The sequence below is a fragment of the Rhinatrema bivittatum genome, chromosome 9 (genome assembly GCF_901001135.1).
Source record: "Rhinatrema bivittatum chromosome 9, aRhiBiv1.1, whole genome shotgun sequence".
NCBI lineage: Eukaryota > Metazoa > Chordata > Amphibia > Gymnophiona > Rhinatrematidae > Rhinatrema > Rhinatrema bivittatum.
Window position 1 is genome coordinate 24,811,706 of NC_042623.1, and position 17,646 is coordinate 24,829,351.

At 46.8% G+C, this 17,646-nt stretch overlaps 1 protein-coding gene across 1 annotated transcript in view; it reads left to right on the plus strand.

Moving 5' to 3' along the window:
* Positions 1-17,646, plus strand: part of UBE2H (ubiquitin conjugating enzyme E2 H) — a 135,401-nt gene that overhangs the window by 74,618 nt on the left and 43,137 nt on the right. Inside the window, exon 3 of the mRNA XM_029615617.1 lies at positions 1,793-1,867. Coding sequence (XP_029471477.1) covers positions 1,793-1,867 — 75 coding nt within the window. The remainder of the gene's footprint in view (positions 1-1,792; positions 1,868-17,646) is intronic.

The following is a 17,646-nucleotide window of genomic DNA, read 5'->3' on the forward strand; positions in this document are numbered from 1 at the left end:
AGTGGTTTACAAAATACACACACATAATTCCATAAATGCATAAATTGTTGGTACTCACATTCAAGATCTTGCTAGGCAGTGGTTCTCGTTTGCTTTCAAGGTTAAGCTGGAAATCATCTTCCAGGAACACACGTTCACAGTATCAACTGCAAATTCCACCTCCGAAGCTTTTTTTGTCATGTGAAGTTACAAAATAAGTCATTTTCCACCAGTAGGCCTAAACTATGGAATGATCTACCTTTAAGCATCAGGGCGAAGACTAATTTTCTGACTTATAAAAATGTATTTTATGATCCTCAGCAACATATTTACGTTTTGGTTTTTATTGTTCTTATTCTTGTGTTGTACATCGCTTTGGAAGATCTTGTTAGATCTGGAAAGCAATTCATAAATTTTATAAAACAGATTAGACATAATTCAGAAATACATATGCAGCTGAAAAATCATTACAATTAATAAATACACTAAATATAATAAAAGTGCTAGTAACCAGCAAAAACCTATTCCCTTATTCACTAGTAGGGAGTCAGCTAAGGCAAAAGTATCAGAATAGCATAACAGAATTAATTATACAATCCTAAACCTCGTCACCCCAAATAACCAAATACACCTTATTGCCTACCCAACATAATCCCTCCCCCTGGTCATAAATAACATTACCCAAAAAAGCACCGAGCAACATTCCAAGGGCCCGGTTACTCCCAGTCACTCTCTGAAGGTGTCCTGCCCCCACAGCTGGAAGACTTTCATACTCATCTTGCCAAAACAAACAGCCTCTATATTATAATAAATGTCAGGGGATCTTATATATTACAAAACTCTGTCTGGTATCCCTTCATGGGGTAACAAAAAATATAAGTTGTAACTCCAACAGGGACAGATACCGTTCTTACTCTTAAACTTGTGTTCGTTCTTTCGTGTCTAAATAAAGCGATAAAGCAGCTGCTGTTCAAACTTAGCTTGCCGTTAGGAACGAAGGGTCTCCAAACGTTTTTAAATCACCGAAGAAAGGTGCTGTGTCCCTGCCCGACACTGTCAGTGTTTCGGCGTCCTCCCGCGTCTGCGTCAGGGGCCAGAGAGATAGCAGCTGATAATATAAATTTAAACAGGTAAGTATTTTCCCACCAGAGTTGGTGCAAAATGAAAACGAAAAAACTTACTGTGTAGCGTAACGGGTTTCCGAACGCCGCTTTGCTTGTCGGTCCTCCTCTTCAAATGCCGCCTCTATTTTCAAGTTAGTCCTGGAAGTGCTGCTGGCTGGCGGCTGCAGTTGATCTGTTTGCATAGGAGTTCTGTGTTCTTTCTATAATACCGCTTTACATTCAGAGCACTCTTGAAGTTATCTGACGCACAAAGAAACTGTAGCCGTGACCCTTCTGCCCCTTAGTTTCATATCCCAAAATGAAGTATATGACTTGCTTGGCACTGAGCACTAGGTGAAACACATGCACAGGTATGCTTGCTCATTAAAGACCTAGTCATTGGCATGTAGTACCTGCTCGATGGACCTTGCCATTAGTTTTGACTCCCTTTAGTTTTAGTGTGATGGATAAAAGTTCCATCTGGTTGACATAAGATTTAGTTACTTGCTGTTCTGCTAGCTCGGTTGTTTTGAGAGATGATGGCCAGTGACATTGTGTTAATTAACCACAAAAAGATTGCATTACTGTGATGAAAAGCATGTGACACCGGGGGAAAGACAACGTATGTAAAATCTGTAATAAATCTTGTGACTTCGAGCCCATCGCAGTCAGCACATTTAACCTGTTCCACTCTTTATTTTTAATTACAGCGCCGTATGAAGGTGGTGTGTGGAAAGTTAGAGTGGATCTACCTGATAAATACCCTTTTAAATCGCCGTCTATAGGTAAGTGACCATTCTGCTGTCTCTGGCAGTATATCCTAGTTGCTTGAGGTTTGGCCCTGAGTGGGTCATTTTAAACTTTTGACTCACTATTCTCCTATCCGCTCTGCCTGCTGCCAGCAGCTTTCTCTCCAGTGCAGTTGACAGCTCAGATTTTGAACCATTTGCTGCTCCGGCGGTGATCTGACTGTAAACCCTGCGGGAGGAGTGGGCAAGAGGAGCCCTGCTGTACATCCGTTTTCCAGGGGATGGGAATTTCCTGATAACTGATTTCCAGATTGATTTATTTAGCACTCACTTTATCATTGATAGTTCAGGGACTTACATTTAGATACTGTAGGTAATTCTCCGTCCCCAGAGGGCCTAATTTACTAAGTATTTTTCCCGTAGACACAGAACGGGAGAAAAGCTTTAGTAAATCAGGCCCTAAGTTTGCACTAGATATGGTGCTGTACTATATATTTTTTATTTATTTTTTTAATGTGTAGGTACTCCCAAGTTTCTGTATTACAAATTAAGCTAACTGACTTTCCGGTGATAAATCCCTGCACCATAGAGTAAAGTGATTTTAAAGGAAGATTATTTCCGGAGCAGATAGCATACAGTAAGATGTTGCTAATGGTTTCAGCTTCTGAAAGTCTCCTTTTCAATTCATTTTTACTTTGAGAAAATATGTAGCCAGTAGACTGAGCAAGTGGTTCTGCAAGTTACACAATGTGCACACACAAGCAATATAAAAGTCTTATTTTAACAAAGGAGACCTTTGTCTTGCGTGGTGTGCTTTAAGCGCTGTAAACATATGACTGCAGCATTAGTGAAAGCAGTATGATTTAAAACCATGGCATCAGCCAGAGAGGTTTTGTCATGTTGAATAGGAAGCACAATTTATAAGCATAGAGGAGGTTCAAGATTTGAATGGGATGAAAATGTAAAATGTCACTGTTAAAATGAGAAGTAAGAGGGCTGACTAGTGGCTTTGAAGGACCTGGGCCTGATTCCCAGGCCAGGACTCTGCTGCTCCTTGTGCGGAGGGTGCATGGAGATAGTTTTCAGAGATCTTGGAGGAAGGGATTAAAATTTGCCATGCTGGGTCAGATCCAGACCCATCGAGCCCAGTATCCTCTGTCAGACAATGGATAGTTTAAAACACAGATACCCAATATTTGTTTAAAATATTTATATTCTGTTGCTTCCAAATTAAATATTTGTACAGGGCAGATTACAGTAAAACACTCACAATAAAACAATTAAAATTACAACATACAATGTATGTAAAAAAAAATAAATCCTTCTCTACACTTAACCATAAGCCTTCCTATATAATAAGGTTTTAACCCCCCCTCCTGAGCACCTTTAGATCAGCTTCTTCTCTAATCTGAACAGGTAAGCTGTTTCAAATCACAGAAACCTCTAGAGCACATGTGTACAAACTTTCCCAATCCTAACCAGGGTTCTTTTAAAAGTAGATGTTTCTTGTTGCTCACTCTCTGGGATAAGCGATGGCTTTCTCAAGTCTACCTGGCTAATTATTTATGGACTTTTCCTGCAAAAACTTGTCCAAGCCTCTCTTAAACTCCACTGTGCTAGTTGCCTTGACCATATCCTCTGGCAATAGGTTCCAGAGCTTGATAATGCGCTGGGTGAATAAGTACTTTCTACAATTTTGTGTTAAACTTGCTGGTGGCTAGTTTCTTGGGGTGTCCCTTTGTTTTAGTAGTATTTGAAGGGGTAAATAACCCTTCTATCATCTCTCTTCCATGCTGAAGAGTCCTTAACTATTTAGAGTGACTTTGTAAGGGAGCCGTTCTCTCCTTTCTCTGGAGTACTGGGCATTTCTGAGAATGCAACCCTGGAGGTTCTAGATTTCAACTTCCTACCCTACCTAATAGATGCTCCCTCCTGCACATTCTGTATTGTAAGCGCCCACATGTACTAGCTATTTTCTCCCCAGCACTCTCTGAAATTCTGTCTAGGTAATATGTGAGGTCTGATACCTTCACACCAGGCAGGAAAGTTAACAAGTGAGCCTTTTGCTTACCAGCTATCTACATTCCTAATAATTGTTCTCAAAGGACAAGTAGGATGGTAGTCCTCACATATGGGTAACATCATCAGGATGGAGACCAATCACAGAACACTTTTGTCAAAGTTTCTAGAACTTTGACTGGCACCTACTGGGCATGCCCAGCAATGCACTGACCCTGCATCCAGCAGGGGTCCCCCTTCAGTCTTCTTTTTTTCTCCACAGCAGTAGCCACGCGGGTTAAGGAGCTCTCTTGAGATTCTTGACAGGAATTTTCCTCACGGAACTTCTTTCAAAATTTCATTCTACCCCATAGTGGTCCCCCTATCGATATCCATACTCTGCGGTCGAAAGGTAAGGGTTTACCCTTGTTGCGTTCTATTCCCGTCGAGTTATCCCTTCGGGGCCTCCCGGCCATTGACCGCACCATGGCTAAATTTTTGTCGAAGTCATGGTGTCGGGTTTTCGTCGGTGCCCTGACTACTCGAACAAAGTCCATCACTGACCCACACAGGGTCTTTTATGTGTTTGGGGTCTGACCACTATGTCCTAACTTGCACCAAATGTGCCCAAATGACACCGAAGATCCATAAGGCTCGTTTAGAGAAAATGGAGTTTCTCTTTCAGTCAAAAACTCCGGCTCCATCGATAGCTTCGACTTCATCCGAGCCAGCGCCATCGACCTCTCACCAGCACCGGGACACCGCTGCTGCCCGACTGGCATCGACTATTCCAAAAGTGTCAGTTCCCTCCTTGCCTCCTCAAGAAAAGGACAGAGGAGATCATCGTGAAAAATGTGGACACTGTCATCACAAGGCTCAATCCAGGCAAGTCCTCGGCATCGACGTCGACAGAGCCACCGACAAAGAAGCCCTGTCCAGAAAAGGCCCCATCCTCTTCTGTGACCGGGTCACCGAGGCGTTCCCTCACCTTTAGTGGTGCCGGGATATGCAATTCCACCTTCACCGGTGGACCCTGTGGCTTCTCCAGTGCTGGCTCCTACTCCGGTGCCAGGGTTCCATGCCCCAGGCTTCCGTGAAGAATTGGATCGGATGATCCAAGAGGCCATCGGTAAAGCACTTCAGGGCTTCCAACCTCCATCAATGCCAGTACTGGTCCCCGAGCCGGTCACCAATCCGATTCCCGTAGCACTCACCGCTACTGGGTAGACCGGATGTGTTGATCGGTGCCCTTCCACACTGATTCAATTATCGGATGATGAGGAAACACAGATACCCATTCCACCGACTTATCCATCGATCTCACTGGTCCCCTCAGTGCCTCCATCAATGCAGTCTGTGCCGCCACCAATGCCTAGGCCTGGTCCTTCAGGATTAGCACCATTTCTCCCCGCTGGAGACCCAGTAGGTGCTGGAGATCAGCCCTATGATCCTTGGACCGATGATTCGTCCCAAGATACAGATCTACCATCAGAGCTCTCTCCCCCAGATGAAAGACGACATTCTCCACCAGAAGATCTGTCTTTTATTAATTTCATCAAGGAAATGTCTGAAACCATTCTTTTTCAACTTCAGACAGAAGAGGCCTCTAGGCACAAGATGCTGGAAGTACTCCAATTTCTAGATGCTCCTAAGGAAATCATGTCTATACCTATTCATGAAATCCTGCTTGATCTCCTGAAGAGAAACTGGGAACACCCATGTTCGGTTCCACCTGTCAACCGCAAGACAGATGCCACCTATCTTGTGCAGTCAGCTCCTGGTTTCCAAAAGTCACAGTTGGATCATCACTCTTTTGTTGAATCAGCCCAGAAAAAGGCATGACGTTCAAAACTGCATTCCTCCATGCCTCCAGGAAAGGAACAAAAATCCCTGGATGCTTTTGGCAAGCATGTCTTCCATGGCTCAATGCTCATATCTCGCATTGCCTCTTACCAGTTATACATGACCCAGTATAACACAGACCTTTTTAAGAGGATCCAGGATTTCTCTGATTCTTTACTAGAGCAACTCCAGGCTCAACGTCATACTCTGGCTCAAAAAGGTCTGGATGCTGGAAAGCACGAGGTCCACGCTGCATATGATATCTTTGATACTGCCTCTAGAATGTCTGCAGCAGGGATTAGTGCAAGAAGATGGGCCTGGCTCAAATCCTCGGACTTAAGACCAGAAGTCCAAGATAGGTTAGCAGATCTACCCTGCGTGGGTGATAATCTCTTCGGAGAAAAGATCAGAGAGTCAGTGACGCAGTTGAAGGACCACTATGAAATGCTGCGCCAGCTTTCTTCTGTGCCATCTGAGTTTCCTTCCGCCCCTAAGAGATCTTTCAGGCGTGACTCTAAGCAGCTGGCCTAAAAGCCAAGGAAATTTTATCCTCCAGCTTCTAGAGGATGCCCTTCCAGACCTTACCAAAAAGGTCAATCCAGGCAGACTCTGCCTCAAACGTCTGAGCCTGGACCACAATCAGGTTTTTGACTCCTTCCTAGAGAGTGTAAGCCAACCTCCTCTTCCATCCATACCGGTCTGCAGTCTGCTCTGCCACTTCAACAGCGTTTGGCATACAGTCACCACAGACCAGTGGGTATGTGCAGTGGTCACTCAGGGTTACCACCTCAACTTCCTGACTGTTCCAGTGGACTTTCCACCTCGGCTAACATGGGGGATGTCCGACCACTTTCCCTTGCTTGAACAGGAGGTCTCATCCCTCCTCATATCCCGAGCCATAGAATCAGTGCCCCTCTCCCAGCAGGGGCAAGGTTTTTATTCCTGGTATTTTTCTAATACCAAAAAAGTCAGGAGGTATATGCCCAATAGTGGACCTCCGTACACTAAACACATTTTTGCAGAGAGAAATTCAAAATGGTAACCTTGGGCTCTCTACTTCCTCTTCTGCAAAGAGGAGATTGGCTATGCTCTCTAGATCTCCAAGACGCTTACACACACATCTCAATTACTCAGTCTCATCGCAAGTACCTGTGATTCCTGGTCTGCCCTCGTCACTTCCAGTACCATGTACTACCATTTGGCCTAGCGTCCGCTCCACGGGTATTCACCAAGTGCCTGGTGGTGGTCTCAGCCTTCCTCAGGAATCAGGGTGTGCATGTCTACCCTTATTTATTTAACGGCTTTTCTATACCGATATTAGTTGATACATTATCTTGACAATTGGTTAAGGGCTCTGACTCAGCAGGGCACACTAGCCTCCCTGAATCTCACTATCCACATCCTGATTTCCTTAGGGTTTCTAATCAACTATCCCAAATCCAAGATAGTTACATCCCAAACACTATCCTTTATAGGGGCCGACCTCAACACTACACAGGCAAAAGCCTTCCTCCCCCAGGATTGCGCTTTCACCATAGCATCTCTAGCGCTTCACCTACAGACTCGAGTATCTTCAACTGCTCGTCAGTTCCTCATACTGCTAGGTCACATGGCGTCCTCGGTGCATGTCACTCCGATGGCTCACCTAGCCATGAGTAATGCAGTGGACCTTGAAACGTCAAGCTTGTCAGCCAATGTCCACCATTATCCAGGTTACCAAACAGCTCCTTCTGTCACTAGTCTGGTGGATACACCACTCCAATCTCATTCAAGGCCTTCCATTTCAGGCTCCTGAACCTCAAATTACCTTAACAGAAACATCCATCCTCAGGAGGGGGGTGCACATGTAGGCGACCTGCAGACTCAGGGAACCTGGTCTCCAGAGGAAGCCAAACACCAAATAAATTTCCTGGAGCTACGGGCGATCAGATATGCCCTCAAGGCCTTTCAGGATTGCCTATCAAAGCCATCCTGATTCAAACAGACAATCAGGTTACAATGTGGTACATCATTAAACAAGGGGGAATGGGCTCCTACCTCCTGTGTCAGGAAGCTGCACAGATATGGGCATGGGCCCTTTCCCGCTCGATGTACCTCAAAGCAACCTACTTGCTGGGAGTGGACAATCTTTTGGCGGACAGGCTGAGTCGCACTTTCCATCCACACGAGTGGACTCTCAACACCACGATAACAGACACAATATTCCAATGCTGGGGTTACCCTCACATAGACCTCTTTGCGTAGGTCCACAATCACAAAGTAGACAACTTCTGCTCTCTCATTCGCAGTCAGCACTTGCAACCAAGAGATGCCTTCGCCCTCTCCTGGGCCAGCGGTCTCCTTTATGCGTACCCTCCACTTCCTCTCATTTCAAAGACTCTCGTGAAGCTCCTGAGGACAAGGGATTAATGATTCTGATAGCTCCCCACTGGCCACACCAGGTGTGATTTCTAATCATCCAGGACCTATCAGTACACCGGCACGTTCCTCTGGGGAATGATCCCCTTCTAATAACTCAGAACGAAGGGGGTACCTGCGTCACCCCAACCTCCAAGCTCTATCACTGATGGCCTGGATGTTGAAAGGTTAATACTCCAACCTTTTAACCTTTCAGAGTCTGTATCCCGAGTCCTGGTGGCTTCACGAAAGGCTTAAACGAGAAGGTCTTATCACTCTAAATGTAAGAGGTTTACGGTCTGGTGCACTTCCATGTCCATAGACCCCTTTACTTGTTCCACTGCGAGGTTCCTAGACTATCTCTGGCAGCTGTCAGAGTAGGGCCTAAAACCTTCCTGTATCAGAGTGCATGTTAGTGCAGTGTCTGTGTACCATAAGGGTATAGGACAGGGGTTGGGAACCTTTTTGGCTGAGAGCCATGAACGCCACATATTTTAAAATGTAATTCTGTGAGAGCCATACTAACTACAACCCCCTACTCTCCTGACGCCCCCCAAGACCTGCCAAAAGTCCCTGGTGGTCCAGCGGGGGTCCAGGAGCGATCTCCTGGACTTTGGCTGTCGGCTGCCAGTAGTCAAAATGGCGCAGACGGCCCTTTGCCCTATGTCACTGGGGTCGACCAATGGCAGCGGTAGCCCCTGTGACATAGTAAGGGCAAAGGGCCGTCGATGCAATTTTGATTACTGGCAGCAGACGGCCCTTTGCCCTTACTATGTCACAGGGGCTACTGCTGCCATTGGTCGACCCCAGTGACATAGTGAGGGCAAAGGACCGTCGGCGCCATTTTGACTACTGGCAGCCGACAGCCCAAGTCTAGGAGATCGCTCCTGGACCCCCGCTGGACCACCAGGGACTTTTGGCAGGTCTTGGGGGGGGGGGGGGCATCAGGAGGGTGGGGGGTTTTGTTAGATTTTTACTTTTTTTATTAAAGATTTGTCTGCGAGCCAGATGCAGCCATCAAAAGAGCCATATCTGGCTTGCGAGCCATAGGTTCCTGACCCCTGGTATAGGAGATGTCTCCATTTCAACACAACCCTTAGTATCACGTTCCATGAGAGGCTTGCTCCATTTAACACCTCCACTGCGCCCTCCTGCCCCTGCTTGGGAGCTTAATGTGTGTTTTGGGACGGTTCATGAAACCTCCGTTTGAGCCTCTCCACGCCTGTGATCTCCACTATCTCACCTGGAAGGTAACTTTTCTTCTTGCGATCACGTCTACTCACAGAGTTAGTGAATTACAGGCATTAGTTACCTACCCGCCTTACACTAAAATTCTGCATGACAAGTTAGTGCTCCGCACTCACCCTAAATTTTTGCCAATCTATTATCCTACCTACCTTTTTTCCCAGGCCCCATTCGAACCCAGGAGAACAGGCTCTGCATTCCTTGGGCTGCAAACGTGCTCTAGCTTTCTATCTGGACCACACATTGGCCCTCAGGAAATCCACTCAATTGTTTCTTTTGATACCACCAAATTAGGAAATCCTGTGGGAAAGCAGACCCTCTCCTCCTGGTTGGCGGAATGCATTTCTTTTTGCTACCAGCAAGCAGGCATTCCACTGCAAGACCGTGTAAAAGCACCCTTGGTCAGGGCCATGGCGACATCAGTAGCACACCTACGTTCGGTGCTGCTTGCTGATATTTGTAAGGCTGCTACTTGGAGTTTTCTCCATACTTTCGCAACCCATTATTGCTTAGATAAGGCTGGCACACAGGATTCCATCTTTGGACAGTTAATTCTACGCAACCTGTTTTCAGATTAACTTCTCAACATCCTTCAGAGTTCCATCACCCTTGTTTTATTGTAACCTTTTGCCTCTTCGTTGTGGTTAATGTCAATGTTATGGTTGATGTTAAATCCCCCTGTTCCTTGTAAACCGATATAATATGATTTGTATCATGAATGTCGGTATAAAAAAAGAACTAAATAAATAAAATAAATCCTTCCACCGACCCGTTCAGGATGCCCTCCTAACCAAATTTCCACCCCTGTTGTTGGGTGCATTTGGTGCTTTGCTCGGGCATCCTCAGCTTGGTACTCACGCATATGTGAGGACTACCATCCTGCTTGTCCTGTGAGAAAGCAGAATTGCTTACCTGTAACAGGTGTTCTCACAGGACAGCAGGCTGTTAGTCCTCACGAAACCCGCCCGCCACCCCGCAGAGTTGGGTTCGTTTGTTTTCTTATTTTCTTTTTTGCACGTAATTTTTACTATAAGATGAGACTGAAGGGGGACCCCTGCTTGGATGCAGGGTCAGTGCATTGCTGGGCATGCCCAGTAGGTGCCAGTCAAATTTCTAGAAACTTTGACAAAAGTGTTCTGTGATTGGGCTCCATCCTGATGTCACCCATATATCCTGCTGTCCTGTGAGAACACCTGTTACAGGTAAGCAACTCTGCTAATCGCTAGCTTACAATAACACTTAACTCTTCCCTCCTGGGCATACGCCCCTGGAGAGAATTCTTGGTGCAAGACTGTAAGAGGGGCATCAGTTGGATGGTAGGTCTTAGCCGCAGCAGCACTTCATGCCCCAACAAGGTGCTGATCTCTTTCCAGGTGACCTTGTTCCTCCAAAGCAGTACAGGGGCTACCATATTGGAGTTGTGACGTGTCTACTATGTCCCTGAAGATCTCTATATCTGTTTGCCTGTGTTCCTCCAGGTCTGCCACTCTGGCCTGCAGCAATGAGATTTGTTTTCTGAAAGCCAGGATTTCTTTGTACCAGGTGCATTTATGAAAACTTTCACCAACAGCTAGATAATCATACTTGTGGTATCTGTTGCAAAAGACTGAATAGCCCCAATCTCACTGCAGCAACTTAATGTTAAGTTATGTAAAGTTGTTTAAGGAGTGGGTATGCTTCATTAGCTTGTCCGTGACCAGCAATAGGACTAAAAATTAGTCTGTTACTAAAATGAGGGATAACTACTTATTAATTGTAAATTCCTAATTGGTGAAAACATGTTCCTATTTGGGGTTACAGTCTATATATCCAAAAATCAGGTCTATCCAGTACCGAGCGGTAGGAAGAGCTGCGTTAGTGCCTACGGCACCCGCGGTTACCGCACGCACAGTGCAGCTCACCTACCGCTCGATCCTGAACACTAATTTTATGTAAATGTAAACCGCGTCCGTAATGCCTTAGACCCGCGCAACCCATTTTACTGGATAGAGCGCCTATACAGTATCCTGGGTGCGCGGGCCTAAGGCTTCACGGCCGCGCTGGTATCTGTCATTTCAAATGTCATTTGAAATGACAGATACCAGGAAGTCGGGATTGCCAGTCCCCTCTCCCCTCCTCCCGAAGCAGGGTGCGAAAAGCAGCCTTGCTCCGGGAGGAGGGAGCGGCGAAGCGACTTATTTTTGCTTTTGGTTTTTTCGCTTTTGTTTTTGCTTCGCCGCTATCATCTCTTCTCCCCTAATTCCGGAGGAAGGCTGCTTTTCGCGCCCTGCTCCGGGAGGAGGGGAGAAGAGATGACAGCGGCGAAGCAAAAACAAAGCGAAAAAACCAAAAGGGGACCCAACCCGACTTACTTTTGCAGCCGTCCGGCATCGTTGCTCCCCCGCCTCGTCCGGCATCGTTGCTCCCCCGCCTCCTCCAGGAAGATGGCTGTCAGCACGGGGGAAAGCGGCCCCTGTGCATTCAATTGGCTGCCGTGACGCCAAACGTCGTGACGTCACGTCTTGAGCAGCCAATTGAATGCACAGGGGCCGCTTTCCCCCCGTGCTGGCAGCCATCTTCCTGGAGGAGGCGGAGGAGGTAGATCGTGTTCCTGCTGATGGCTTCAGAAAAGTAAGTTGTCCAAAAGCGACTTACTTTTGGGATCTTGACAGATCCCAAAAGTAAGTCGCTTTTGGGAAAAAAACAAAATTGTCGCTTTTGAAAAAAAAACCCAAAATTGCTTTTGGTTTTTTTTAGCTTCGCCGTTGCTTCGCCGCTGTCAGTGTCTCCCTCTCCTCCGGAGCAAGGCTGCTTTTCGCGCCCTGCTCCGAGAGGAGGGGGGACACTGACAGCGGCGAAGCAAAAAAAAAGAGAAAAGTCGCTTTTGAAAAAAAAAAAACCAAAATTGCTTTTGGTTTTTTTTTTGCTTCGCCGTTTTTTTTTGCTTTGCCGTTGCAGTCTCCATGGCAGCCCCAGTCCGGACATCGGAGGGGGGCTGCAACGTTTTTTTCGCTTTTTTTTTTTTTTGGCTTCGGGAGCAGGGGAGAGGACTGGGGCTGCCACGGAGACCGGCACCCATGATCGCGGCGGGGGCAGGTGAGCGGGGGCTGGGGGAAAGCTTTCCACCTACCCTTACCCCTGCCTCTACCGCAGGGGTCAGGGTAGGCGGTAAGTTTGCAGGTTAAACGCGCGACAAAACGGCAGGGAAAGATAGCGATAGTCGGGGCGCGGGTTATGGGATGCTAGGGAATAGCTAATTCGTTCGTTTGCATGCAGTATACATGCCGCGGGCGGAAGGGGTTGCCCGGGGAATTTAGGACGCGGTAGGAGTAGGTTAAAGGGGATTCGGGATCGCAGGAAGGGCTAACGCGGCCGGAAACGGAGTAAAAAGCAGCTTAGGAGCAGGGTAAACGCGGCCGCACTTTACAGGATAGACCTGAATGTGACTGAGGTGGGTGGTAATCAAATGCCTCTGATTACTTGTCCAGGAACAGGCAGGTCCCGCTTCTCAGAGCAAAGCACACAGGATTAATTTAAACTCACAAACTACTTTCCCAGCACACAGTGTTCATGCACATTAATAGCTGAAGCCTCAAATTCTTTTTCAAAATTTAAACCTATACTTTCCCCAGCAAAGCAATAGTTGCAAGTCTTGCTCCCCTACCAGCAGATGCAGTTTCTGCTATCAGCACTCTGTCAGGACTGACTCTCTTAGCCATTCTTTGGGAGCAGGCTAGCTGGGTTCCATTGGGAGCTGCAGTTACTCGGTTAACTTGAGAGGGGATATTAAACAGATTGGGGAGGGATTGGAAGGCCGCAGGGAAAGCCCTGGGTAGTTGGGAATGAAGGCTTTTGATGCCATTGCCTAGTAAAGATTGGTTCTGATTGAGCTGGAATCCCAAAAATGATCGAGACCCTGCTGGGCTTAAAAAAAAAAAAAAAAAAAGCCAAGTAGTAACAAAGGTTTATGCATATGTGATTCCATTTGCATTTCTCTGTTGCTAGTCCCTCTCTCTCTTTCCGACCATGACACTACGCAGCTGCCTCTTTTTGTGACATGGTTCCTCCCCCAAACTATGTCCATGTACTTAGCTGAATGGGATCCATTCTGCTGCTAGGGAGCGCTCTGCAACAACTGTGCCAGCACCACAAGCAAGTTTCGATCAGCTGTGGGGAGATTTCTAGCTTCTTATGCCAGCCAAGGCAGGGGAAGAAAGAGGGCATACATTGGGAGGCAGGACCACAACCATGAGCATGTGCTTCTCTGTGCCGCTAGGTGTGACAAGGGCCAAAGCACCCTTCCAGCAGTGATGCCTGTTGCTTAAGCCAGGTCATATTTGCCTATAAGATTGCTACAGCTCTGGGAAGAACAAGCTGAGAGGGCAACTTTCTTTTCATGGATATGGTTCCTTTTATGAAATCTAGTGGCTGCTATTGCTAATAATTCAGACTACCAGATTATATAAAGAAGTAGCCACATTACTACTAGCATCAGTTGATGGCATGATTTTGAGATTGCCTGCCTATTCCTTTATGTGAGAGAGGTTGGGCCCTTCATAATTTTCATCTTAATATCCGGTACAGACTTGTTCATGATAGAGGTTATATTCTATTGTACATTGTTTCATGTCAATTATTTTCTTTTCATTGATGGCCTTGAGTGTTACTGGGCAGAGCACTTGCATTCTTCGACAGGCAGGCATGAATTAGCTATTACACGTGAGTAACTTCTTTCGACAGTGCTGTCTGGGACCCAGCTCTCAGAATTCAATAAATATTTCACTGAGCTTCCGCAAATACATGCCTTGTGAACCCCTCGGTCTTTTTACATCCGAGGTACCACATGAATGTGTCTCAGTCTCTTTCTCAAATTTTTTCTAAGTTGGGGCCTAGTGTTCCTATCTACCTGGTTGCTTTCAAGGTTTTTGTGGGGTTTTTTGCTGCTGCTGCATTAGCAGCCCTTCAAAATAAGTTTAAAAAATATATATATAAATAGAGAGAGAGAGAGAGATATATAGAGAAGCCAAAAGCTAAAAATTGTGGTAAGCAGATTTAAGGCCTGCCTCATTGGGCGCCACATGTAAATCACAGATACGCACTCCATCTGCTGTTGATTCTTGGGTCTAGATCGCAGAGCCGTAGCCAGGCTATTTGGCACTTCCGGCCAAGCAAACAAGTGTGCCCTCGCTTTGAATATACCATGAGCTTGGAGACTTTGTTAAATATAGGGGGCTTTAATTTTTATTGTGACCCTGCAGCTTCCTCCTGCATCTGTGGGATTCCAGCTCAATCAGAACTAGTACAGGAATCCTGACACCACAGGCTTTCATTCACAACTATCAGGGATCTTTTTTTCTCTTTATTGTCCTTCCTCTCCCAACTTAAATTTACTCCAGTCATTATAGTGGCAGCCCTGGGCTGGGGGCTATGCCCCAGAACTGCCACTACATGTCCAATTCAGAATCCTGCAATCATAGGACCCCCAATCACTTGGTGTCACCCTTGGACAACGACCATGACTCCTTCCTCCCCAGGCGCTGTGAACATTGCCTCTGCTACATCCTCAGCCGACCTGGGGAGAAGAGGGACCCAACTCAAGGATCAAACCAAGGACCTTCGGCATGGCCTGGCAGTTTTAAAATTTAAAACACTATAATCTATTAATGTGACATTTGGATGTGATTCTTAACCTCTACTAGTGCTAACCATTAACTTCTATCCAACTGATTAATAGTAATCGCTACCTTGTTTCTGTGTAAAAATTTGTTACTCCCTCCTTCAAATGTTTGAAGCGAGGTAAAACAACTCATCTATCAGTGCATAAAACAAATAGTACATCAGATTACAGATGCTAAAACTGCCCAACCCATACAACTAAAAATCTACTCCACCCCAATTAAGCAATAGGAGTTGAAAAAGGAGTGTGTGCCTTTAAGCCATGTTATCAACCATAGACCCTCCACAAATACAGAATAAGTGACCACAAATTTGAAATAATGCAAATTAACTGGAAACCCCAAAAAGTCAGATTCTGCATGCCATGCAACATCAGTGAAATAGAAACAGAAATGCATTTCCTCCTGTATTGTGCGACATATCATGAGCCATTCCATTTACTAAGTTGAAAATAAGATGCTTTTTTCTACCCTCGCTGCCTGGACATTTTATTTTTCTAATTGCTTTGGGGTAGATTTACAAAAACCGCGAATAGGCGTACTTTTGTTGGCACTCCAGGCGCAAACAAAAGTACGCTGGATTTCAGTAGATACGCGCGTAGCCGCTGAAATCCGGGATCGGCGCGCGCAAGGCTATCGATTTCGTATAGCTGGCGCCCGCCGAGCCGCGCAGCCTACCCCCGTTCCCTCCGAGGCCGCTCCGAAATCGGAGCGGCCTCGGAGGGAACTTTCTTTTGCCCTCCCCTCACCTTCCCCTACCTAACCCACCCGCCCGGCCCTGTCTAAACCCCCCCTTACCTTTGTTGGGGGATTTACGCCTCCCGGAGGGAGAAGTAAATCCCCGCGCGCCAGCGGGCCGCTAGCGTGCCGGGATGCGATCTGGGGGCGGGTCCGGAGGGCGCGGCCACGCCCCCGGGCTGCCCCTGGCCGTAGCCATGCCCCCGGACCCGCCCCCGGAACGCTCCCGACACGCCCCAAAAACACCGCGCGGTTCGGGGCCCGCCCCCGACACGCCCCCTCCGAAAACCCCGGGACTTACGCGAGTCCCGGGGCTCTGCGCGCGCCGGTAGGCCTATGTAAAATAGGCTTACCGGCGAGCAGGGCTCTGAAAATCCGCCCCTTTGGGTCTTATCTGCTTTCCTCTTGTTGGTCTTCTAACTCCTTGACAGTGCCTCCTGTCCAAATTCTGTATCGTTTCTCCCTGGCATCTGTCTAATATTGATCTTTACCTTCTCTTCTCCTTTTTCGCCATCTTTCTCTGTCTGCTCATCTACATTTCATCCCTCCTTCTTTCCATCTCTAAGGCAATCCAGAATCTCCCCAACTCTTCCCTCCTTTGCCTTTTTCATCTCCTCTTTGAACTGCTTCTTTCACCTTCTCCAGTTATATGGCCTTGTCCTTCCTTCTCAACAGCTGCATCCTTTCATGCTCTCTCAAATCCCTCTCACCCACAAATATCTCCTCCCCCCATCTTTAACCCATCACACCTTCTCCGAGGACAAACTGAATGGCATTCCTCAGACATGGGTGACATCATCCACTGGTCCTGCCACGTAGCTTTGATCGCAAAGATTGTAGAGCTTTCAGCAAGTCTTACTGAGCATGTGCAGCTGTAGCACCCTCCCTGCCCCCTAGGCAGAGCCCCTCAGTCTCTTTCTATGCATAGCCATGTGGTTGCAGCTTCAGGTTTGCTCTCTCCCTCACAGCTACTGCTGGGACCGTTCTGGAGCTGCTGCAGCAGCTGTCTTTTCTAACAGGCCTTTGTTTTCTTTTTCCTTCTTATACCTTACGGTATTTTTGGGTTTTCTCCTTTTCTTCTGTTTCAAACCTCTCTGCTGGCCACACGGCAGGCCTAGTGCCCTGTGCAGCCTGGCAGAGGTTGTTCTCGTCTCCTTATTTATGGTGATCAGCAATATTTATATCTTACATCCTCCAAAGTTCAGGGCAGGATACTTCAGAACATACATAATCAAAATATAGAACATGGGTAAACAAAAAAAAAAAAAGGAGCTCATAAAAGGAATATAGTTTAAAAAAAGTCATAAGAGGTATAAGTAAAATCAACATCAAGAAAGGACATCTCATCAGAAAACAAGGCTGTAAAGATGGCTCAGTCAGGCTTTGGGAAGGGCACTCTGAGAGGGAGACTCTGGGGACTGAAAGGTAAGTATGAATAAATGTGCTTTAAGGCCGCTTTAAATTCTTTAATGCCTATGATGAACCTAATTGCCAGGGGGAGGGACTTCCAACAGATTGGACTGGCAGTAAAAAAAAAGGACCTCACTCTAGTGGTGAGTGCATGGTGTGCTGTACTGGGCACTGTTCCCACCATCGAATAGTTACTATTTGCTGTCAGGAGTCATTGATGAGTAGCGCCATCTACTGTCCTTGTGTCTGGTATCATGGGGTACTATGTGGCACAGTTGGGGATGGCACCACCACACACTTCTCCACAGTTTGCTCTTGTGCAGTGCACTAGTACTGGCAATTTTAAGGCTGATCGAGGCCGTGGCTTGAAGCTATGCCCCTGGATACTGCAATATCTGGTGCATATGCACCACTGTTGGCACTTTGGAGTACTGCAGCACAGGTGCATGGCAGCACAGTTGCAGGGTTGACGCCAGGCGCAGAGGCACAACTGTTTCTTGGTGCCCTTTAGTGTGCGTTTCATCTTGGAAC